The 25081-nt window shown below is 35.1% G+C and overlaps 2 protein-coding genes across 2 annotated transcripts in view; both read left to right on the top strand.

The window, feature by feature from the left end:
• Window positions 1–19085: 19085 nt before the first annotated feature.
• LOC141526876 (uncharacterized) lies at window positions 19086–20305 on the top strand. The gene is made up of 2 exons (XM_074242013.1): window positions 19086–19879; window positions 20245–20305. The coding sequence occupies exons 1-2, from the start codon at window positions 19110–19112 to the stop codon at window positions 20246–20248; spliced, it is 774 nt and encodes a 257-aa protein (XP_074098114.1). The 5' UTR covers window positions 19086–19109; the 3' UTR covers window positions 20249–20305.
• Window positions 20306–24128: 3823 nt separating this feature from the next.
• The window catches only part of LOC141526874 (neurexin 1-like), a 703605-nt gene continuing 702652 nt past the window's right edge, over window positions 24129–25081 (top strand). The window contains exon 1 of the mRNA XM_074242012.1: window positions 24129–24255. The gene's annotated coding sequence lies outside the window, so the exon portion shown is untranslated. The remainder of the gene's footprint in view (window positions 24256–25081) is intronic.

The following is a 25081-nucleotide window of genomic DNA, read 5'->3' as shown; positions in this document are numbered from 1 at the left end:
TGTAACCGCAAATCAATATTAGAAATTATCACAAGTTAAAATCAATTTATGCAAGCTGACATCGGGCCTAGCAAGTAGTAAATTAATTAAGTTTTATCGCCTCGTTCCACTTTAAGACGAGCGAAATAACAATAATTACCTTTGCTAGATGTTTTCTAAATTTTCGTGTCTTCCAGTTAGACTATTCGGTCACAATGAATCTTCGGTATTTTTTGAGTGCGCTTCTTTCTACACTCTGCCTTCCCCACTCTCTCTTTGCGCCTGCACTTCCACTTAGAGATTTACTTACTACTTATAACGAGAGGCACGAGTACTTCGGAGCACAGTGCCCTGGGATCCGTCGATAAACTAACTGGCGCGGGTCAGGAACCTCACATTGATAATATAAGGACCGTAACACTCCGTTACACCGTAGGTTGTTGATCACCAGGAGAACATGCTCATCTCTCGCCATCGAGAATAGTTGACTTCTTTGTAGATCACTTAGTTGTTTTTTTACCGATTGTTTGAGGTAAGCTGAAGTTCGGACCAGTTCTTTGATTCTCTCGATTATATTTGCTTTGTGTTTAAGGATCTTGTTTATATCATTCCTGATGATGTGAGTGTTGTTTTCAGATAAGTCTACTGATTCTCGGTTATCCTGATATAATTTATTTATTTCTTTGTGGGTCTTCAAGGAGTTGTCGTAGCCTATGTCATGCTTGTTCAATTTCTGCCTGTGTTTATCGATGGCTATTGACCCTCAGATGTGAATGTAGGTACAACTTGAGTGTAGGTACAGGTTCATTAATTTTTCGACGTTGATGAAGCTGAATAGTTGCCTATTCTCTCGTATTGGGTGAATTTTTTTGAATGGACCGTACGGCAATCCTGAGTTTGCTTCCATTGGTTGTATTTTCACTTTCTCAGCGACCCAGACCAGGTATCCAAGCTCCAGGAAAAGAAGTAGCATGATATTCATGTTGGTGTTGGATTGGTTTTTGTTTTTCTAAAAAAATACGACTTGAGTCCTATTTAGTCAAATTTTTCACGGCTAGCTGGTTTAGCCTTATTCGAGTGAAATAATGTTTGCTTACCATTTTCTTTTTTCATTATTAAATTCTCCATTTCGTTTATTTTTACTATTTTGTACGGTCCGGTATAACAAAGATCTAATTTATTTTTCCTCGGTGCTTTTAGCGTGTACACGAGGTCTCCTACATTAAATTTTGCCGGGTGTAAATGTTTATCGGAAATAACTTTTGATTTGTGTTTTGGTCTAGTTAGATTTTCCGCTGATATTTGTTGAATCTCGGATATTCGACTAATTGAGAGCGCTATATAGTCGTCATATGATTCGATTTTACTAAAATCCGGAAATTGAGTCGGCCTCGTTTTTTATTCATACGCGCTTTCTTTACAAAATTTCATAGTGTAAATTTTGTAGCTGAATTAACGGTGGTATTATAATTTAACATTGCCATTGAGACATACCGATCCCTGTTACTGAATTTTTCAACGTAAGCACGGAGATAATCGATTAAAGGCTGATGGGATCGTTCCAAGGCCCCGTTCGATTGCGGGTTATAGGAAGAAGTTGTTATTCTTTGTAATTTCAGCACTTTAGCAAGTTCCTGTATTAATTTGCTTGTGAATGAGGTGCCCTTATCCGAGAGGATAAAAGGGGAAACCGTAAAGAGCAATGTAATAATTTAATAGGGCATCACCAATGGTTACTGCTCTGATATCAGGAAGAGGAACTGATTTAAGATTGATGGAACCGGTTACAGGCTCGGTTCTGGCTCGGTTGTTGTTCCGGTCTCGAAGGAGGTATTGGCTCTGTCATCGTGGATTGATATTTTAGGCTTTGTTTTTTAGGGTTTTGGAGAATAGGCCCGAGGTATTGATTCTGATAACCCCGATATTGTACCTTTGGTACTGCTGGTAGTTGTTGAGTACCCTGATTAAAGTAGACGAAGACTGGATGGACATACTCACCATTACCTCCGGTTGACGAGCGCCCGACGTGTTTAAAGGATCGAACGCGTCTCGACGGTCTCCTCTCGGACAGATGGGACAGTTGCAGATCATAGTAGAGTTCGGTTGGTGAGGTAATTTAGCCTCCTCTGAGTCCTCGTCTTCTAGAAACCGTACCGCCCTCCTAGTAGGATCTAGTACTCTCGGGTGATAACAATTTTGGTTCAAATTTTGGTAAGTTCGCAGTTGATACATGCAGATGTACCGATATTATCGCAAAAATAGTCAGGAAAGCTATTTAGGGCTTTAAAAGGGCGAAATCTGTTAAAACCTCGATTTTTACAAAACAGGGTAGACCTATAACTTCCTGATTTCTCAAAAATCATTAATTTTCTTAGCGGTAAGTTAAAAATAACAAAACGAAAATTTGGTTTTTATCTCGAAGTGGACGTTGACTTGATTGGATAGAGTTTGTACTCGAACGGAGCGTTGACAGGAGTTTAGGCTTGGCGAACATTTAATATCTATTCGTAAACACCAGCAACGGTTGTGACGTTTTTGAAGATTCTCGGACCGGTAGTCTTATTATCTACTACGTCCTTCGCGGGTTCCGTATCTTCACACACACACACACACACACACACACACACACACACACACACACACACACACACACACACACACACACACACACACACACACACACACATACATATATATATATATATATATATATATATATATATATATATATATATATATATATATATATATATATATATATACACACACACGCACACACACAACCCTCTTTCTTCAGCAACAAATCACAATTCGGATTTTTGAGCACGTCCTTTTTTGAGATTATGTTTACAGCGCAATGTTTTTGTTTTACAATGTATGTATGTATGTATGTATGTATTATAACGGGGTTTTGTCTAGCCTCGGTATTTACTAAGCCAAGTTCATCGTTTCCATTGAATTTCGGCATACTTAAAAAAAATAATTAAAAAAGGCGCCAGGATAGTAATCACCAATTAATTTAATACTGTGACTTCGACGAGCTCTTTTCTCTTGGCCATGCTGAAATACACATCATTGAAAGAATCGGTGTGCAAAATAAAATAAAATTCTTAAAATGAATCGAAATAAATTCAGAAGAATTAACAAAAAAAAAAAGCAGATATATTTAACAAAATATATACGCCGACAATTGATATTAATTTTTAACAAAAAGAAAATAAAACCTCGTTACTTTAATTTTTCTTAATTAAAAAAAAATTAACACATGCATTCGTAAGTCAGCAATCACACAATGCAATAACAGTAATTAACAATGAACCATCGTAATGCATTGTACCCCAACGTATCATTTTATTATTCAAAATGTATTACGACATAACATGTAGACTTTAAACGCTGGATTTAACACTGATCGAGAACGTCGGCTTACCAACCAATTGAGGGTCGTCCTCGTTGTAGTAGCTAGGAAGAGCTCCGTGCGGTCAACTTGACAAGTAATTGATTAATTGAACAAACATAATTACTACTAGTTAACAAATTATTCTTCAAAATGAACAAAATGGCGACATTACAAGGAAATTAAATTTATGTTATGGAGCGCGTAAAAGGGCGTCCGTTTCCATCAACCGTCTATTATCGAATCGTTGTCTTCCCGGATAAGCGTTCGCTTCTTCCTTCGTTGAAGTTGGCCGCGCCAGGCGCCATTTCCAATTGGATTGATCCTCGTCGACTGTTGATTTAGGTCCGTATAACAGTCAACGGACCTCTATCGGTCCTGCTACTCTTGCGAAGTTTCAGCCTTTATCCTCGTTCTTGCGTCCTTCATGTTTTCGTCACTATTTTTAGTGTCATAAAGTTATGCTCTCTCGAACGCTAGTAGGTCGATGGGCGTAGCTCCTACAATGAATAATACAGCTGCTTCGAAAACCGTGCAGAAAACATAGGCAACCCTGAGAGCACCTTGCCGTTGCACTGCTGCCATTTTTTGCCGGTGGCTCTTCTGTTTTAATACACTACTGGAAAAAATTAAGGGATCAAAAAAAAATTCCAAACTTTTCGGTAGTTTTCAACAGGCCGTAACTTTGAGAGAAATGGTCGTACAGGAAACAAAAAAAAAGGAAATTGTAGCTCCAAGTGTCTAGTTTTGGGATTAGAACTTCAAAATTTTGTAGCCTCCGCGGTTTCTGAGTAATCGTAGAAAAACCAGCAACAAAAAAATTATCAAAATTTTTTTAGATTTTTTTTCGGTCTACGGGCGTGGAAAAAATTTTTTTAGCTTAACCACCATAAGGATCGGATACTTTGTTCATTTAGCTTTAATTTCATTTTTTAAACACCCTGATACGTCCACTCCTCGCTGAGATATCGGTCTTCAAATGGAAAAGGATCTTTTTGTCTTTGATTATCGATATCTCAGCAACCAATGATCGCACAGAAAGTTAAAGGTGAGTTTCAAGAACTTGAATGAATTCCCCTTAACGACTGTCCATTGTTTTTTCGAAAAAAATTTTTTTCTTTCCGTCACATGAATTTGAAAATGCAACAAAAAAAGGGCTTTTAGTGGTTTTTTGGAAAATCAAGCGCTGGATCGAAAATATTGAGGAAACCACTAATGTTAAGTGTGCCTTTTACAGTTCAATATGTCCACAAAAACCCTACAAAGAATCAAATTAATCCAGCGAGCCGTTTTTTTGTTTCACTTGATCGAATTTTTGAAAAAATTAAAGGATCACGTTTTTTGCTCTGAAAAGCTCATAATTTTTAAAAATGATTTTTAAAAATGAAATTTTTTCTCTTGAAAAGTTTAAGAAAACAATTACCGCCGGCATTAGCGTTATCCAAAGCGTACCACGTGGAGGTCGCGCGGTCGGATTTGCGCTTCTGTGTATGTGTGTGTATGTGTGTGTGTGTGTGTGTGTGTGTGTGTGTGTGTGTGTGTGTGTGTGTGTGTGTGTGTGTGTGTGTGTGTGTGTGTGTGTGTGTGTGTGTGTGTGTGTGGGTGTGTGTGTGTGTGTGTAAGGTATTTCAGGAGAATTGAGACCCGGTGGCTCGTCAGTTCCACCGTATTTAATGACTCCAAACTCATTCTCTGAAGGTTTTTGTTGGTTCAATACCGGGTATTACCACCCCTGTTTTCAATAACGGCTCTCAAACGTTCAGCCATGTTTATGCAGACGGTAATTTGAGGCTGCGGAATGGTATTCCAAATGTGCTGAAGCGCGCGCTCCAAAGCAGCTAAGTTCTGCAAATTTGGATACTCTCTGCGCAACCGACGGCCCATTATGTCCCAAACGTGCTCTATGGGGTTGAGATCTAGACTCATTGCTGGGTGTCGCAACAATGTGAAGTCATGCCGCTCAAAGAAGCGCCGGGTAATGTTGGCTGTGAGATGTAACGTCTAGCTGTCAAATTTTCGCGTACAATTACCAAAGGTGTTCTCCAATTTCGTGAATCGCCGCCCCACACCATAACTGATCCACCGCCGTAGGCAACGACTGGACGGACAAAGTTCTGGTGAAAACGTTCTCCACGACGGCGCCAAACGAGAGGACGTCGATCGTTGCCATACAGATTAAAACGAGACTCATCAGTGAATAAACCATTTGTCCATTCCCTCAAGTTCCAATTTCGATGATCGTAAGCATACGCTAAACGAGCTCGACGATGTCTTGCTGTCAACAGGGGTACACGATTAGGATGTCGTGCGTGTAACCCAGTTTCACGAAGACGATTGATGATTGTTCGAGAGCAAATGTTTCGCACTTGATGCCGTCGTCGCTGTTGCTGTTGTTGTTGCTGTTGTCTGCGATTGGGGAAGTTTCGAGCGACAATATTCGCATTGACGAAAGGTTGTCGTCGAACTTCTGTAACAATTGTTCGATCATCGCGGGCATTAGTGACTCGATGGCGACCTTGTCCGGGGCGACGATGATATTGATTCGTCTCTTGGTATCTGGTATAAGCTCGAGATACGACAGATTGACTTACACCCATCCGGATAGCAACTGCATGTTGAGTGTAACCTTCGTCGATAAGAGTCACTAACCGAGCGACTTCCACCTCCGATAAATGTCTAACCGTGATTAAGAATCAAAAGTCAGAAATTTTCAATTTTGACCAAAAAATTAAAAAAATTTTTTTAGCGCAGAGGGATTAGTTTTGAAAAAACTGTTGAATGAAGCGATTTGCTAAGGATTCACAAAAAGAAAAGAAAAAAACTCCGAAAAGTGTATGAAAAAATCGAAATTCGATTGAGGGTATTAACTTTTTTATTAATTTAATTAAAAGGAGATCAGTAGAATCAAGGAATGCAGCGGTGGAAAGGTGATAAAAATCATTGGGCGATGGTTTTTTGAGTTTCCTTAACTTGTTAAAAAAATTTTTTCCAATAAAATTTTTTTCGAAAAAATTTTTTTTTAAAAATTTTTTTTTGAATTTTTTTTTTTTTGAAAATTTAAGCACTTTTGGAACGAAAATGTGGAAAAAGCTCGAAAAACCATTTTTTTCTCATTTTTAAAAATTATGAGCTTTTCAGAGCAAAAAACGTGATCCTTTAATTTTTCAAAAATTCGATCAAGTGAAACAAAAAAACGGCTCGCTGGATTAATTTGATTCTTTGTAGGGTTTTTGTGGACATATTGAACTGTAAAAGGCACACTTAAAATTAGTGGTTTCCTCAATATTTTCGATCCAGCGCTTGATTTTCCAAAAAACCACTAAAAGCCCTTTTTTGTTGCATTTTCAAATTCATGTGACGGAAAGAAAAAATTTTTTTCGAAAAAACAATGGACAGTCGTTAAGGGGAATTCATTCAAGTTCTTGAAACCCACCTTTAACTTTCTGTGCGATCATTGGTTGCTGAGATATCGATAATCAAAGACAAAAAGATCCTTTTCCATTTGAAGACCGATATCTCAGCAAGGAGTGGACGTATCAGGGTGTTTAAAAAAAGAAATTAAAGCTAAATGAACAAAGTATCCGATCCTTATGGTGGTTAAGCTAAAAAAATTTTTTCCACGCCCGTAGACCGAAAAAAAAACTAAAGAAATTTTGAGAATTTTTTTGTTGCTGGTTTTTCTACGATTACTCAGAAACCGTGGAAGCTACAAAATTTTGAAGTTCTAATCCAAAAACTAGACACTTGGAGCTACAATTTTCTTTTTTTTTATTTCCTGTACGACCATTTCTCTCAAAGTTACGGCCTGTTGAAAACTACCGAAAAATTTGGAATATTTTTTTTATCCCTTAATTTTTTCCAGTAGTGTATGTCTACCCATATTTCAGCTCTATTAATCGGTACTGAATGGACTGCTTCCAGAAAGACTCTTCTTTTATTGGTTCTTGGTCCCATAGTGTTATTCATAATTCTTGCTAGGCTAGGCACTGTTTTGCTGGCTTTCCTGCAAGCACTGTCAAGATGGTCATTAAAAGATAGCTTCTTGTCTAATACTACCCCTAGATGGCGCTAGCCTGGTCTATCTCGCAGAAGGCTTCTCGATTGCCTCGAGGAGTAGGTTTTGTCAAATTTACCGGTTTGATCTCCAGGCTATTAGCGAATTAACATTTAAGTGCTTCGTCGACATCTCCGTCAGTGGAGATTTCATCTAAGTCGAGATCTCGATCGTCGTTATTGGTAATAGCGTATTAACCGTACCGATATTAGCAGTAGCTGACTTTACCACTTCAGTAAAAACGATGGTATCTTTGGTCGTTTGGGCAATTTCGAGGAGAACGCATCCGTGCTTCGTCCGCTTTCCAGACTTTATGTCTACACCCGTTTCGACAGGGTTTACCTTAGTTCCGACTTGTTTTGGGACATCGGCATATGTTCGGCCTTCTACTGGTTGGACCGAAACAGCCTTAGTTCTTGTCTTCCTTCTCCTCAGTTTCTTAGAGCCATACTTACTTCGTTATTCTTGTGCTTGAGTAGAGGGAGCCACTGTTTTGTGTTCTTCCTTTTTCTTTTGCTGTTGCCGAGTCATTCTGATCCAGGTGTCCTCTCGGGCAGTCTTTTTCTGTGCTGGATTGTCCCTTACTGAGAAAGAGCTAGACGTGGAAAGCTGCCTTTTTTTGTTGTAGTCCTTGCTTTGTTGAGACAATTTCTCAAGAGAGACCAGAAATGGCTGTGGTTTTGTGGTCATCCACTGATATGTTTGAGTGGTTGTCACTGACCTCGTTGGTGATTTGTTGGCCAGCCTATATGCCGTAGCAATAAAAGTAACCAATTTTCTGATATGATGGAGATTTTTTTTCCTTGACGAAATCAGCTAACTCTTCGTTCTTGCAACCGAGCTATTCCATTGGCGATTGTTGGCCGGTGACGGTCGGTAGAGAGCTAATCCTTTCTCGGAAAGCATAAGTATTGACGGGTGCAATAGGTCCTCCACTTTTTGGAGGAACATTGCTCAGCTGTCCGATCCCTTATATCTAGGCTGTTTTCGTGCTACCTGTAGCATTTTCAGACAACAGAGCCATAGAGTCGACCCCGCTGTCGCAACGATCGCTTGATAATGACAAGTTCAGGCCCGTTTGCACGCCTTTCCTTGCCGGCATTGAGGTATCCATCCTCTGTACTGTGAACGTTTGAAATTGTTCTGACATTTCCATGTTGTTTTTTGCTGGGTTTTGGTCAACCCCGAGTATTTTATTCTTTCAGTACCTGATATTTCTGCCGGACGTTTTCCTATCCACCACCTCGGGAGGCGCCCGACGCGAGTCCCAGCAGCCTAACACAGGATCCGTGTGTGTGTGTTTGTAGATGTGGGTAAACATCATCATTCCGAATCTTACATAGAGTTTAAAAATTTTAATCGATCGCTGCTAACCACGTAAAATCGGTTGATCCATTCAAAAGTTATTGTAGTTAGAAAATTCGAAAAATGGTATTGCCTCTAAGTCTCGTCAGACTGTTGAGCTCGGAGAGCTCAAAAGCATAAAATAGCGATCTGATCAAGCTCAGAGAACTCAAAAAAATACAAAAATTATATTGAAGTTGTGATAAAAATTGATCTGGTTCAAAATTTCTGAGTTAGTTTGAAAAAATACTTTTTTCGAAATTTATCATTTTCGTTATCTCCCGAACGAATCAAGTGATTTTGACGGGACTGGCGGCTTTCAATGTCATTTTCCAAGTTTAAGAGTGAAGGAGTTCTCAAAATTGATCGGCGAAGCTGTTTGGAAGTTGTCCCAAAAAAACCATCTTTGAAAATTTTATTTTCGCGATTTCTCAAAATCCGGCAACGCGAATCGATAAAAATTTACATGCAATTAAATGGCATTTGTAACAGTTTTACCTGCTCAGATTGGCCCCCAATCAATTGATAAATAAACTAACAGTTTAACAACAAACAGCAATAATTATCAGGGCGCCACCAGGATTTTTGATCACGGTTCCTGGAACCGGTCCAGAGCTGAGAATTTTTATCTTAGGGTAGAGAGAGTAGGGGAAGGTGCTATTGAATAATGAAAGTTTAATTAACAATATATCGATATTTATTAACAACAAATTTAACACAAGAAGCGCTCATAAAAAATTAACGAAATTTTCACTCACTCACTCACACTATAATCGTTTAAAACTTATTATCTGTAGCCTAACTAACGGCTAACCAGGACCAATTTAATACTATAGTCTAACTAACGGCTAACCAGAATCAACGAATTTCTCTGAGCAAAGACTGCAGTGCGACAAAGATCGTCTAGCCTAACTAACGGCTAACCAGAACTAAACCACTATTAACACAAGCTTTACTAATGGCTAACCAGAAGCAGTTTAACACTATTAACACTTTCTATCACACATTACCCATACTAATATTCACACAGATATCCCACACTTGTAAAAATTGATTTATGAATTTATTAATTGATAATGATTAATTTGATTTCAAAATTATTTAATTAAATTATTCAATCATTAGTTTCTAATTAAACGATATTTACAATTAACCACTAAATTCCAAATAACTTGACCATTCTAAATTAGCCTCGAACTAAACATTCCGAATTCTCAAATTCCAACTGCTAATTTTATTTTTCATTTAAGATATTAAAATCGATTAAGATTCCTATCTAATTTATTGCCGTGGTCTTAATAATACAACAATAAATATTTAAAACAAGAGGTCTTAATATCTTGAATTAATAGATTAAAATATGTAGACAGAGGTCTTAATAATCTGCAGACATAGTAATTGTTCCGGCCGAGAATTATTTTTGATAATTACTGTAATCACAAAAACAATTCTATTAATAAATTTCAGAATTCAATAATATAAAATTAACGACGAGAATTAATTAATTATAACTAAATTTTCTGGTAAAATTCTTCAACATGAAATAACTAAATTCTTGGACTTAATGTCCACGCTGTTAATGATTAATTTTCAGTAAATTTAATTTATCTAAATCTACGAACTTAAGCCAAAAATTAACTTATTTTCACGTAATAAAATATTTTGGAATTTACTGCGACGCAAAATATATCGACGCTTGACCAAAAATTCCACGAGTAAAAAATGCTTGTCGATTATTTATTAAGCACAAAATTAATCACTTTTTCTTTATTTAATTGTTATAAAATTGTAACGATTAAATAAACGAATTTTCCAGATATTAGTTGAATTCATTGATTAATTTTAGTTATTTAAAAATTCTCCCGAGAAATGTAGAAATAATTTATCCTTCAAGGTCTGTTCAGTGACTCTCGGGTATAAGCCCCCAGGAAAATCACTCAATCCAAACTAACAAAAGTTTTAATTGCTAATTATTTAATTATAATTATATATAAAATTGAGAAGAGGTAAAGTGGACTGAGTACAAACCGCGGCCCACTTCCCGCCCACGAAGTAAAATTCGGTACCGGAAATTATAACTCGATGAAAATTCTTAAAAGATTTGGTCCGGCAATTTTTCCTCGGGAAAATCCGGCTCGAACTCCTGGTGTTGAATTTTTCTCTGGAGATCTGGTTCCAATCAGTTCCGTAAATTATTTTTCCTGTAACCATAGTATAATTAGTATTTTGTCTTACCAAATAATGATGAAATGTTAATAAAATTTTATTGCTGCGTTCCAACAAAAGCGTGCGAAAAATTAATTACTTTTTTTGCTGAATATTACGACCGGTGGTGTCGGTTGGTCAGCCTCTTCTGGTTGTCACACTCGCTGGCACCCGTTTACTTACTTAATTCACCCCCCTTTTAGTTACTAAAAGGGTCCCGAAGATCGAGGCGCGCCAGCGCTGAATCGAATAATTATCGATCTCTGGCGACTTATCGATGCAGGGTAAATTTACCCTGTTACACATTGATACTCTTTTTACACACATACATACACACACACACACACACACACACCATTGGAGCATAAATTTGACGCAAAGCCAGAAAATCTGACAATAGTCGTTGGCTATCTTAACGAAAGAACGCTGATAGCAGAAACGACGGAAGGCCTACAAGAATATGACATAACGTCTGGCGTACCGCTAGGTTCAATCATGGGGGCTGACCTATGGATCACGAACTATGACAAACTCCTAGAAATCCTGTTGCCAAAACAAGTAGAACTCACGGGCTTCGCGAACGACGTTGTGGCTACGATAGCAGTAGACAGTACCGAGAAGGCAGAACTACTTGTTCGAGAAACCATTGATGCTATCGAAAATTCGCTTGAGAAACACCACTTGAAACTCGCCAAGCAGAAAAGCGAGGTCGTTATCTTGACTCGACAAAAGTTCACAAAACCTTTTGTCGTCGACATGGGTGGGACAACATTGGCATCTACAAGGGCACTGTGTTATTTAGGAGTGGTGATCGATGAGCAGCTGTCTTTTCGAGAACACCTCGAAAACGCTTGCACGAAAGCGAGTAAGACAGTGTCAAACCTGTTAAGAATTATGGCCAAAACAGTGGGGCCACGAACCAGAAAAAGGAGGGTGCTTCTAGAAATAGTCTACTCTATATTACTCTGGGGAGCAGAGATATAGGCGGATATTCTTTAACAGAAGATGTACCGGCGAAAGATAGCGGCAGTGCAACGACGAGAAGAGTTCAGAGTCATCTGGGCCTACCGCACGGTTTCAGAAGCAGATGTATGGATCATGGCAGGTGCCAACTCTAAGGAGGCCAGAGCCTAGATAAAGAAGGAAACACTACATGAGTGGCAGGACCGATGGACATCCGGGGAAATAGACAGATGGACGGCACGCCTAATTCCGGGCATAAACGTCTGGCTTTCTCGGAAGCATGGATAAACGATTTTCTCTTTGACATGATAGCAGTGTCTTTGGAAGATTGTTTTCGCTTTTCTTTAGAAAAAAAAAAAAAAAAAAAACAAAACATCCACACACACACAACGGTACGGACAACATCCTGGGGATAGTTGAGACAACTTTCTAGGGCCGTCAAATGCCGAAATATAATGAAAACCCTTGTTACGTTCCCCAATTTTGGGTGTAATTAATTTTATTTTATAATTTAAATCCAGATTTTGACCTCAGTAAGGAGTCGATAGACTCCAGGTAGGTAATGTCACAGATTCCTCCGCGAAGTACTTCTTTATTATTTGATGTAATTTTTATAATATAGTTTAATATTTTACTTTTAATTTACCTGCCTTTGGGTAAGTAATGGATAGAGTGCCTGAACGCTGGCTAGTGCTCTTGGCAATTTCACCAGGGTGGAACAGTTAATAAGCGCTCACACCCTGGGGGTAATAATTAGAATATTTTGAGGATAGAATACCTGAACGCTGGCTAACGCTCAAGGTAAAGGAACCAGGGTGAAACGCTGATCAGTGCTCTCAACCCTAGGTTAAGGTTTTAATAAATATCTATTTTGATTGATTTATGATTAAATAGGTTTATTAAAAAGGAATTGACAGGTTCAGCTTCGGATCAGCAGAGATTGCTCCTCTGCCAAGTCCTCGGACTGACTGCTTCAAATGAAATCTAAAGACAGAATGTATATTGGATAATAATTACAATGAGTTTTTATGATGAATTTTTAGCGATGTTGCATCTCAGTTTACCCTATGAGGACATCAACGCAGTGATTGAAATAATTATTTATTAATGTTACGTCCAAAATTGTTAACGTAATTTATTATTTTATTTATTTTTGGTCCAAGCCGAAGCTTCTAGACCGGGACTCAGAAGGTTTGCTAAGGATAATATTATCGAAATGATTTGTAATAATATTTAAAATTTAACTATTTATTTCGATATATAAAAGAACAAAGTTTAATATTACAAAACTATTTTAATTTTTATCTCAAATACAATTAATTTTACTAAATTAATTGGCTCAACGTTATCGAGATTTTACTCGCCGTGTTACAGAATTTTACCTTTAAATTAAATAAATGATTTTTTAAACCTTGAATTCCACCTGAATGAGTCCGCAGAATTGAGCCGTTGGTTTAAAACTACTTCAACTACTTTGGTATTATTTAAGGGGTTATACGCAGTTAGAATTTTCAAAAAATCGTTTTTTTTTGCATTTTCGGAATGTACATATATTTGAGTATATTCTCTGAAAATTTGAAGTCAATCCGATAAATATTTTCGGAGATTTACCTGAATTTGTAAGGCCACGTCAGAGCGTTAGAAAGTAGGGTCAGTAAGAACTGGACGAGCAGCTGCATGCATGAGGCGCGCTACCTGAGACCCTTTATTCTATTGTTTTCTTGTAGAATACGAGTATAATAGTCAGATATACTAAAGACTTGAAGGTCACGTGCAGTTATATTATAACTTAAAAAAAGTGTTTCGTCAGTCTAAATTGTACTGCTAAGTGGTAAAGTCGTGCGTTCAGTTTAAACTTACTAGTGAATTTTATTTAAACATTAAAAAAATGCCTCGTAAATGTTCGAGATCTCGCAGAAGTACCGAAAATGTCCAATTATCTAGAAGAAAAAAGAGAACACAGACTTTTAATCCAAAGACTACTGAAACGGATGAAAGTAGTTTTAGTGCATCTGCGAAAAAATTTAAAATGCAGAAAGAGATTTTAGTTTCACGTGATCCTTCGATTGAATATAGAATTCTAAACTTCATTACAGTATTTGCTGCTATAAGTGAATATGTGCAATGTAAGTCTTGTAAGGGAAACATAAAATTTGAAACTGCTTCTACCCGTGGACTTGGTTTTAAAATCGTTGTACTGTGTGATAACTGTGAGAATCGTGTGATAAACTCCAGCACTTTTGTCAAGCATTCTTACGAAATAAACAGAAGATTTATATTTGTGATGAGAATTCTGGGACTAGGATTAAAAGGCGCAGCTAAATTTTGTGGCTTGATGGATATGCCTGCTTTATTAACACAAAACACTTATGACTTGATTATTGAGAACATTAATTCTTGTGTGAAAATAGCAGCTGAAAAACTGTTTGAAAAAGCCTGTACTGAGGAAAAAGAAGCGACTGCGGGAAACCAAGGTGACCAAAATGACCAAGGTGACCAAAGTGATGGAGAACTAACAGTTTCGGGTGACGGAACCTGGAAGAAGCGAGGTTATTCTTCTTTATATGGAGTGACATCATTGATTGGATATTACACTGGAAAAATCATTGATATAGTAGTGAAAAGTTCTTACTGTAAGCAGTGTGAGGTTTGGAAACCTAAAAAAGGTACTGAAGAGTATACTGAGTGGCACGATGAACATGAAAAAACTTGTGCTGCGAATCACAATGGCTCTTCAGGTAAAATGGAAGTCGATTCTGTTATTGAAATGTTCAAGCGTTCAATCGAAAAATTCCAAGTTCGTTATAAAAACTATACAGGGTGTCTCTGAAGTGGCGGGAGTAATTGTTGGGGTCGATAGAGAAAAAAATACTGAATCGAAAGTTCCTGAGCCAAAAATTTTTTTGGGCCATAGAATTTGAGTTATGAATTAAAAACGATAGCCAATCAGAAGCGCGCTATTCGAGAAATGAAAATGAGCGGGGAAGTAGAGGAGACGCGAGAGTGAGATGCTGCAATAGCAGCTTACTCGCTCACACAAAGCCGAGCATGAGAGGGGATTGTGACGCTATGAGCCGAGTACGTAAGTGTGAATGAGTGGATGTATGAGGTCGCAAGCGGACGGCTTAATGTATGAGTGTGTGTCCGTGTATCGCAGCATTATTGGAGGCGTTGTAACGCTGAATTAAAGCTAACCGGGTACTCTAAGACAGAGGAAAAAATTTTAATTTTTATTTTTATTCGAAAAAATTTAATAAAAAAAAATAAAAAGGCCCAAGATTTAACCAGACCCACAGAAACGGAGAGTAAATTTTTAATTCTCATTTATTTTGCTGGGGATTATTTTCAAATACAAAAAAAAAAAGGCTAAGATTCAACTGGAATCCAAAAAGAGATGGATGAAAAAATTTTATTTTTTATTTTTAATCAGCAAAATTATTTTTCTTTAAAAAAGAGCCCAATCTCGACTGGAGCAAGAAAAATGATTGAAAAATTTTATTATTAATTTTCAATCAACAAAATTATTATAAAAAAATAAATGGGCCCAAGTCTCAACCGGACCCAAACAAACGGATAAAAATTTTTATTACTTACTTAATTTGCTGGAAATTATCTTTAAAAACGAAAAAATGCCCAAGACTCGATCGGATCCAAAAAAATAACAGTACAAAAATTTTTTCCTTATTTTCAATCAGCAAAATTGTTTCTTTTAAAAAAGGCCCAATCTCGACTGGAGCAAAAAAATGATTAAAAAATTTTATTATTAATTTTCAATCAACAAAATTATTTAAAAAAAAAAAAATAGTCCGCAGACTCAACCGGACCCAAACAAACAGATAGATAGTTTTAATTACTTATTTATTTTGATGGGAATTATTTTAAAAAACGAAGAAAATCGCCCAAGACTCGACCGGACCCAAAAAAAAATAAATTGAAAAATTTTGTTTTCATTTTCAATCAGCCAAATTAATTTCTTTTCGAAACAAGGCCCAATCTCAAACAGACTAAGAGAAACTAATTAAAAAATTTTATTTTTATTATTAATCAAATATTATTTAAAAAAGAAAATAAGCCACAGACTTAACCGGACTTAAACAAACGGATAGAAAATTTTTATTACTTACTTAATTTGCTGGAAATTATCTTTAAAAACGAAAAAAATGCCCAAGACTCCATCAGACCGAAAGGGAGATGAATAAAAAAATTTTACTATTCATTTTTAATCATCATAATTAACTTTTTTATAATAAAAGGCTCAATTTCGACCGGACCCAGAAAAAATGATCCAAAAATTTTATTTTTTATTGTTGATCATCAAAACTAATTAAAAAAACAAATGAGGCCCTAGACTCAACTGGACCCAAACAAACGGATAAATAATTTTTATTACTTATTTATTTTGCAGGAAATTATTTTTGAAAACGATAAAAATGCCCTAGACTCGACCAGACCCGAAATAAAATAAATTGAAAATCTTTGTTTTTCTATTTTTAATCAGCAAAATTATTTTCCTTTGAAAAAGGGCCTGATCTCGACTGGAGCAAGAAAAAATAATTGAAAAGTTTTATAATGAATTTTTAATCAACAAAATTTTTTAAAAAAGAAAATAGGCCCCAGACTTAACTGGACCCAAACAAACGGAAAGAAAACTTTTATTCCTGTTTTTTTTGTTGGGAATTATTTTTCGAAACAAAAAAAATTGCCCAAGACTCGACCGGACCCGAAAAAGATAAATCGAAAAATTTTATTTCTAAATATTAATTAACTAAATTATTAAGAAAAAAAAAAAAATAGACCCAAGACGCAGCAGGACCCAAATAAACGGATAGAAATTTTTTATTACTTGATCACCAAGATTAATTTTCCTTGAAAAGAAAGGCCCAATCTCAAACAGACTTCGAATAACTGATTGAAAAATTTTATTATCAATTATTAATTAACAACATTATTCTTAAAAAAAAAAATTAATAGGCCCCAGACTCAATCGGACCCAAACAAACGGATCGAAAACTTTTATTTCCCATTCATTTTGCTAGGAATTATTTTTAAAAACGAAAAAATGCCCAAGACTCGACCAGAGCCAAGAATAGAAGAATGCAAAAAAATTTATTTTCTCTTTTCAATAACAAACAAAAATTTATTGAACAAAAATCAGCCTAATCTTGACAAGACGATAAAAACTGATTGAAAAAATTTATTATCAATTATTAATTGACAAAATTATTTCAAAAAAGAAAATAGGCCCCAGACTCAACCGGACCAAAACGAACAGATAGAAAATTTTTATTACTTATTTCTTATGCTCGGAATAATTTTTGAAAACAGAAGGAATTGCCCAAGACTCAACCGGACCCAACCAAACGGATGGAAAACTTTCATTTCTCATTTATTTTGCTGGGAATTATTCTGTAAAATAATTTTTCAATTAATCGTCAGGTAAAATGTCAAAAATAAATTAAAACAAACATTGAACTCAAGTACCAATAATTTTGATATTTTAATTAAAATTATTTTTTAATTAATTGACAGGTAAAATGTCAAATAAGGAATTGAAAAAAAAATCGCTCTCGAGTCCTGATAATTTTGATATTTTTATTAAAATTATTTATCAGTTAATTAACAGGTAAAATGTCAACTAATAAATTAAAAAAAAATTGAACTCAAGTCCGAATAATTTTGATATTTTAATTGAAATTATTTATCAGTTAATTGACAGGTAAAATGTAAAAAATATACTAAAAAAAAATCGCTCTCGAGTCCTGATAATTTTGATATTATTATTAAAATTATTAATCACTTAATCAACAAGCGAAATGTCAAATGATAAATTAAAAAAAAAAATTGAACTCAAGTCCGAATAATTTTGATATTTTTAATAGAATTATCTATCAGTGAATTAACAGGTAGAATGTCAAATTATAAATTAAGAAAAAAATTGAACTCAAGTCCGAATAATTTTGATATTTTTATTAGAATTATCTATCAGTGAATTAACAGGTAGAGTGTCAAATTATAAATTAAGAAAAAAATTGAACTCAAGTCCATTGTTTGTCCGGTTGATTCTGGGCCCTATTTTTTTTTTCAAAATAATTTTCTCGATTAATAATAAAAATAAAATTTTTCAATCAGTTTCTTCTAGTCCGGTTGAGATTGGGCCTTTTTTGAAGAAACATGATTTTGGTGATTGAAAATAAGGAAAAATTCTTTTAATTATTTTTTTGGGTCCGATCGAGTCTTGGGAATTTTCTTCGTTTTTAAAAATAATTTCCACCAAATTAAGTAAGTAATAAAAATTTTTATCCGTTTGTTTGGGTCCGGTTGAGACTTGGGCCCATTTATTTTTTTATAATAATTTTGTTGATTGAAAATTAATAATAAAATTTTTCAATCATTTTTTCTTGCTCCAGTCGAGATTGGGCTCTTTTTTAAAGAAAAATAATTTTGCTGATTAAAAATAAAAAATAAAATTTTTTCATCCATCTCTTTTTGGATTCCAGTTGAATCTTAGCCTTTTTTTTTTTTTTTTGTATTTGAAAATAATCCCCAGCAAAATAAATGAGAATTAAAAATTTACTCTCCGTTTCTGTGGGTCTGGTTAAATCTTGGGCCTTTTTATTTTTTTATTAAATTTTTTCGAATAAAAATAAAAATTAAAATTTTTTCCTCTGTCTTAGAGTACCCGGTTAGCTTTAATTCAGCGTTACAACGCCTCCAATAATGCTGCGATACACGGACACACACTCATACATTAAGCCGTCCGCTTGCGACCTCATACATCCACTCATTCACACTTACGTACTCGGCTCATAGCGTCACAATCCCCTCTCATGCTCGGCTTTGTGTGAGCGAGTAAGCTGCTATTGCAGCATCTCACTCTCGCGTCTCCTCTACTTCCCCGCTCATTTTCATTTCTCGAATAGCGCGCTTCTGATTGGCTATCGTTTTTAATTCATAACTCAAATTCTATGGCCCAAAAAAATTTTTGGCTCAGGAACTTTCGATTCAGTATTTTTTTCTCTATCGACCCCAACAATTACTCCCGCCACTTCAGAGACACCCTGTATAGGTGATGGCGATTCAAAAACATATTCTGGGTTACTGAAAGCTGCTGCTTATAATGACTATGAAATTGTTAAAAAAGAATGTATTGGGCATGTTCAAAAGAGGATGGGCTCACGACTCCGCGACCTAGTAAAAAACAAGACTGAATCAATAGAAAAAGACGGAAAAACAATTAATAAAAAAGTACTTTCTGGGAAAGGTAAGCTCACAGCTAAGCTAATAGATAAGCTGACAGTTTATTACGGTTTGGCAATAAGAAGAAATTGTGATTCTGTGAACAGTATGTATAATGCAATTTGGGGAACTTATTATCACTATTGTTCGACCGATGAGAATCCTCAACACGAAATGTGCCCAGGTGGAGAAGGTTCATGGTGTACTTGGCAGCAAGCGCTAGCAACAGATACATTATCTTCTTACACCCATGATTATCCAGCTTTACCAGCTGATGTTGCCAAAGCTATATATCCAATTTATGAAAACCTTAGCAACGAAAATTTATTGGAAAGGTGTGTAGGTGGATTCACACAAAATAACAATGAAAGTTACAATCAGTTAATCTGGAAAATAAGTCCGAAAATTGTTCCATGTGGCTCTAAAGTTGTTGAAATAGCGGCTTACATTGCAGCTGCAACATATAATGAAGGTACAACATCATTGTTACACATGATGAGTACATTAGGGCTTTCATTAGGCACCTCAGCTCATAATTATGCTGAGAAAGAGGACGCAGAGCGTGTGATGATCTCCAACGCGAGAGCGCTAGGGAGCACGCGCGAAGAAAGAATGGCTCGACGACAACACCAGCTGGACTTACTGGAAGCTAGGGATCCTGCACAAGGTCCCTCTTATGGCCCTGGAATCGATGATACCATGTAAGTTTAAAAAAAAACAAATTTACCTCTGTGTAAACTACTTCTGAAACTTTAGACGCGTTTATCTCAAAACTGTCATTTCAGAGTCGGTGAGCAAGATTTCTCAGAGATGGCTCAACTAATCGGGCTGAAATTTTGACACAATCTTTTTAGATACATTCTTCAGGTATTGAACGAAGGAATAAGATGTACAAAATTTTTTACTATTTTTTTTGGACAATTAAAGCGAAAATTTTCATCGAAAACTAAAAATTTTTTTCAAATAGCCGCCATTTTGTTAAAAATGAAAATTTTGTTTATTCCTTCGTTCAATACCTGCATTTATCTATCCTTTAAAAGAATTCTCCTTTTTTTTTTTATTTCAGATAATCCAAACCGACAAAATCGTGCTCACCGCCGAGCGCCTTTTTTTGGAGGTCGTTCAGGACATCATCTGCAGAGGCGGTGCACATCAATATTTTGACACGAGTAATACAAATTTATATTCTTCAAAGTGTACTCTTTCTGAATTACTATTACTTGTACTTAGAAAATAAAAGCTGTGTCCACAAAAAAATCGTAAAAAAACCTTATTTTTGAGCCTCGCAACTGCGTATAACCCCTTAAATTCTATTAACACTGATTTTATTTTAAATTATACTTCAAATTCAAGTGAACAACCACTGAATTTTACAAGTTAGTTGGCGATCCGCACTGGGCGAGTTCTGGAGGACGAAGAGAGTGAGTTCATGCGAGGATCTCAGGGCCTCGAATTTGGGGTTTTGAAAAATTACTATTTGGGGGAAAACAGTAACCGATTAGCGGCCTATTTCCCTTGGATTCTACCCTCTCCTTCGGCTTTTCCGAAGATGTTCGCCTGAACTCCTCTCTTCAGGCCCAGAGGGCACGCTATCCCTCTCTCTCTAACTTATAGACTACATGTGCATCTATGCATCGGCGTGTACGTAAGCACATTTACATGCACACCACAATACACACATACACATTTTCTTATGTTAACTAAGTCATTTATAATTATTCGAATAAACTATCTATTGTTAGTTATTTTAGTAATTATTTATTATAATTTAATTAATCTAATTAATTATTATTTGAAAGGTATTTATTTAATTATTTATTGATATTTGAAAATTATTTTGTATATTTTATTTTAAAAGTATTTTATCTTTTATTATTACTCAACTATTTGTTGTTGTTTACTTATTTATTATTACTTAATTATTTATTATTATTTATGATTAATTGTTATATAACTATTTTATTTTTAAAATTTTAAAGTTACATTCTTTTCCTAAGGTTATCTTATTTAGAAAATAATTTTAAAAACCTTCCCAAGCGTCAGTGAAGCTATACAGTACTAAGGCAACAAAACTCCCCTTACTGTGTACTTAGGATTTTTTTATCTTTTAAAGCATTCGAACCTGACTAATGACGGGAAAATTTTTAGAGAGACCGGACGAGACACTTAATATTTTCCTCGTTTAATGTTTCTCGAATTTTATGCTTTGAAATAAAAATCGAAGAAACCATAAAATAAGATTATATAAAAAAAATGTAATTTACAAATAAATTTATAAAAAAGAAAAACGGTCGTTGTAAGCCACGACATAACATTAATTTTTGAGATAAATTTATAAAATTTTAAATAAATTCAAAATTTACGAGAAAGTAACATCCGATTTTCGCAAAACGGGGTAAAGCCAAAAACTTGCAGAGTTCTAAAAAATTTTCAATTTTTCTTAACGGGAATTTAAAAATACAACAGTTACTAATAGTTTAAGTAAAAATTTTGATAACTGTTAAAAAAAAAAAAATTCAAGCTATTTCTTCAAATTTCAAAATTCAGAAATTTTTCAATGGTATTTTGTAAAAAATTGCGTATATTATGTGTAAAGAAATCTACTGTGACGTTCTGGCAAAAATTTGAACTATAAATCGATAATTTATTGTAAAATTATTATATGATTTTCTCAGAATTACATTCCAAAGGAGATTCGTTGCTTCGTTGCTGAATTGGCAACGCGGCAACGGAAATTTTAGACGATAAGAAGTCATCGCGGCCCGCGAAACGTTAATGTACCTACGTCAGCGTGGGACCGGGCCTCGACGACGTTCCCATGATGTAACCTGAGCCCAACAATGGCTGCCACTGATCATTTATATAATTAAATAATTAACTAAGTCAGTCGACAGGAATAGCTCTTCGAGCTCGGACCTCGTCCACCGGCTTCTATCTAACCTTTTCCTAATCATTAAATTTTTATGTTACAATGTTAATCTTGACTAATTGCTTCTAATAGGGGGAACACTTCTTAGCGTTCCACCAGATTTCCTAATATTTCTATGGCAGCGAGCGCTTATTAGCTGTTCCACCCTGTTCCTATCAGTAATAATTAATAATAATCTTATAAATAAAAATCATAGTACGAGACATTATCTGTGCGGCCCACCGGGGATCTATCGATCAGCTAACGCGGCCGGCCTGGAAATAATTCTTGAAGTTCGGAAAATTCCAGAACGTAACACTACAAAAAATAATTTTCCCCATTTTAATTCAATGGGGAACTAAAATAAAAATAGCGACCTCTTAGCGTTGAGCTAAAGGGCTCATGTTTGATGAGGATTTATCTATATCTTATAGAAATATTCGAGAAGGTAAGAGTTAGAAGAAGAAATAAAAAATTTTTTTCGAAACACCCTACTACAGAATTATTAGTTTTTCTATTTTTTTTTAAATTATCATTTTTCAGCATGTTTAAGAATTTTAGACAGTTGGTGAAATTTTGTAATTGTTAATTAGTTTCTGTTTTCTTGGAGATTAATATGGTATTAACTTGACAAGAATTTTGTGATTTTAATTAAAAGATCACAAATATTTCGTTTCATGTTTTTGTTTTATTGATTACTGACGATTCCTTTACATTCACTTAATAGATACATAAGTCGGTAAATGTCAGGTATAAGATGCTCGGTGAGCTTGGTCAGAGGTTTTTTGGTAACTGTCTTATTCGATTTTTCGTCAAACTATCTTCAGTCAAGGAGTGCAATTTTGGGAAGCGTATTTTAGCTTTTGGTTGGTGGAAAATAACTAGGGTTGGGGAATTGTTAAATAAGAGGATCCTGGAAAGGGTATTATTTATTTAACGCAGGGTTGTTTAAGCGAAGCGTGGGAAGGTTTGCTAAGTTGGAAAATAGTCTGATAAACATCTGATAAACAGATGGGTTGTAAAACTTTGTCCGTTTGTGTCGAAGGTTAGTCTCAGTCATTAAAGGGATTATTTTACAATGGCAATTACTTGAGTTGGACTGTCATAAATTTCCGAATTTTATGACGTCTTTATGAAAGTCTGTCGAAATATTTTAGAAAACATGAGTAAACTTAAAAATACATTACAATTTTCTCTTAACTTATAAAAATTGAAGTACATAACTGAACAGGTTCTGTTTTTGTTTATGAACATAGATAATGAAAGTTTCCAGTCAATTTCGCAAACTTTCTAGAATTTTACATACAGAATCATCATTCGAAGAATACTGTTCTTTCATTGATGAAACTAGAATTTCTTGTACTTCTGATGGTGGTCTTGAACAATTGAAAAATTTTCAAAACTTTGCTAATAATTATTGTCACAACAGTGATTTCCACTCCGATTAAAATTTTTGAATTGCTGTGAAGTGGCATCAGAAAAATTAAAACTTTGGATATGTATGTAACAAAAAATCGAATTGCCGGTGCTGGTGTGCTGGTATAATTTATATTTGACGCGTAGAACAGCAACATTGTACAGTAGAGTATGCCAAAATTCAATTTCCATGAAGAACCGTTTAAAATTAGAATTTTGAATTCTGCTTTAAACAGGAGCTGTGTTTGGGTATTTCTGAAGATATTTTGGGGTGGGACGATTTATTCGATTTTCATAGAATTTTTCTACAGCAATTTAGTTTGGGCATTTCCGCTGAAATTTTGAATTTTGGCCGGAACTGCCCAACTAAATCTCCTATTAAAAATTCTGTGAAAATCAAATAAATCGTCTCACCCCAAAATATCTTAAGAAATGCCTACATACAGCTCCTGCTAATAGCAGAACTCAAAATCCAATTTTAAATGGTTCTTCACGGAAATTGAATTTTGGCACACCCTATTGTACAGTGTATTGATTCAGTATAGTACATTAATTCGTAAGCTTAAATTTCTCATACAATACTAGTAAAAAACGATATTAATTTCACAGATAAAATCCAAGTTGAAGCGTCGTTTAGAGGAACAGAATTTTTGAAAATTGATTTAAGCAATGGAGACCCACTTTTTAATGTTGATGAATCAATTTCAATACAATTCAAGACTCGTCAACACAATGGACTCCTTTTTTATTCAGGTAAATAAAAAAACTGTTTCTTTTTTTCTACATCATGCAATATGTGATTATATCGTAATTAGATATACTGTCCGAAGAATCAAGTATTAATTTAGATGAATTTTCACTGAAGACATTGTGAAATACACTTTCCTACTCAATTTCAATCTTTGCATTATCAAATCTATTTTTAATCTCACTACTCTATCTATTTTTAAGTTCACTACATAAATTTAGAGTAATACTTGTTTTTTTTTCATTATCTAAGTAAAGTAGTAGCGATGGGTAGATGAAAATTTAGGTTGCTTCGACGAGGTTATAACGAGGAACTATTATAACAAGGATAACTATTTCATCAAGATATAAGTGGAATGAAGGGTATGGCATCGAGTAAATTCGAATGTCAATATGATGTAAGATTTTTGCTGGCTGCTAACGAGAGAAATACCAAATGAAAACAGAAAATATAAAAGGAACCCAATCCGTGGGTCATTTGAAAATTAAAAAATTAGGCAAACGGTTGACCCAGAAGGCCATTCCTGAAACTTCCCGCTAATTCCATACTTGAGCGCTCAAAATAGAACTCATTACGTCCAATTACGTTTATCAAATTGCACTCAAAAGCTTGATAGAAGTTCATTAGAACAATATTTTTTGAATTTTCAAACCACAATAACTGTTGAAAGAATGGACCGATTTTCACACAATTTGCCGCATTCAATGCAGTTTTTAATGTCTCATAACAAACAGTCGAGTTTGAATCGATCAAACTGGTAATTTCGACGTAATTCTGAAAAAAACAATTTTTTCGCTTTTTTTTTTGTTTTCGACAACGATAAGTCACGAA

The sequence above is a fragment of the Cotesia typhae genome, unplaced genomic scaffold (assembly GCF_013202065.1).
Source record: "Cotesia typhae breed Kobodo isofemale line unplaced genomic scaffold, CoteBio_Ctyphae contig_37, whole genome shotgun sequence".
NCBI classification, from domain to species: Eukaryota; Metazoa; Arthropoda; class Insecta; order Hymenoptera; family Braconidae; genus Cotesia; species Cotesia typhae.
This window is presented reverse-complemented; position numbering and strand designations above follow the sequence as displayed.

Bases quoted from the DNA above. Each gene is read 5' to 3' on its own strand.
- LOC141526876 (XM_074242013.1), top strand. From the start codon at position 19,110: ATGGGCTCACGACTCCGCGACCTAGTAAAAAACAAGACTGAATCAATA.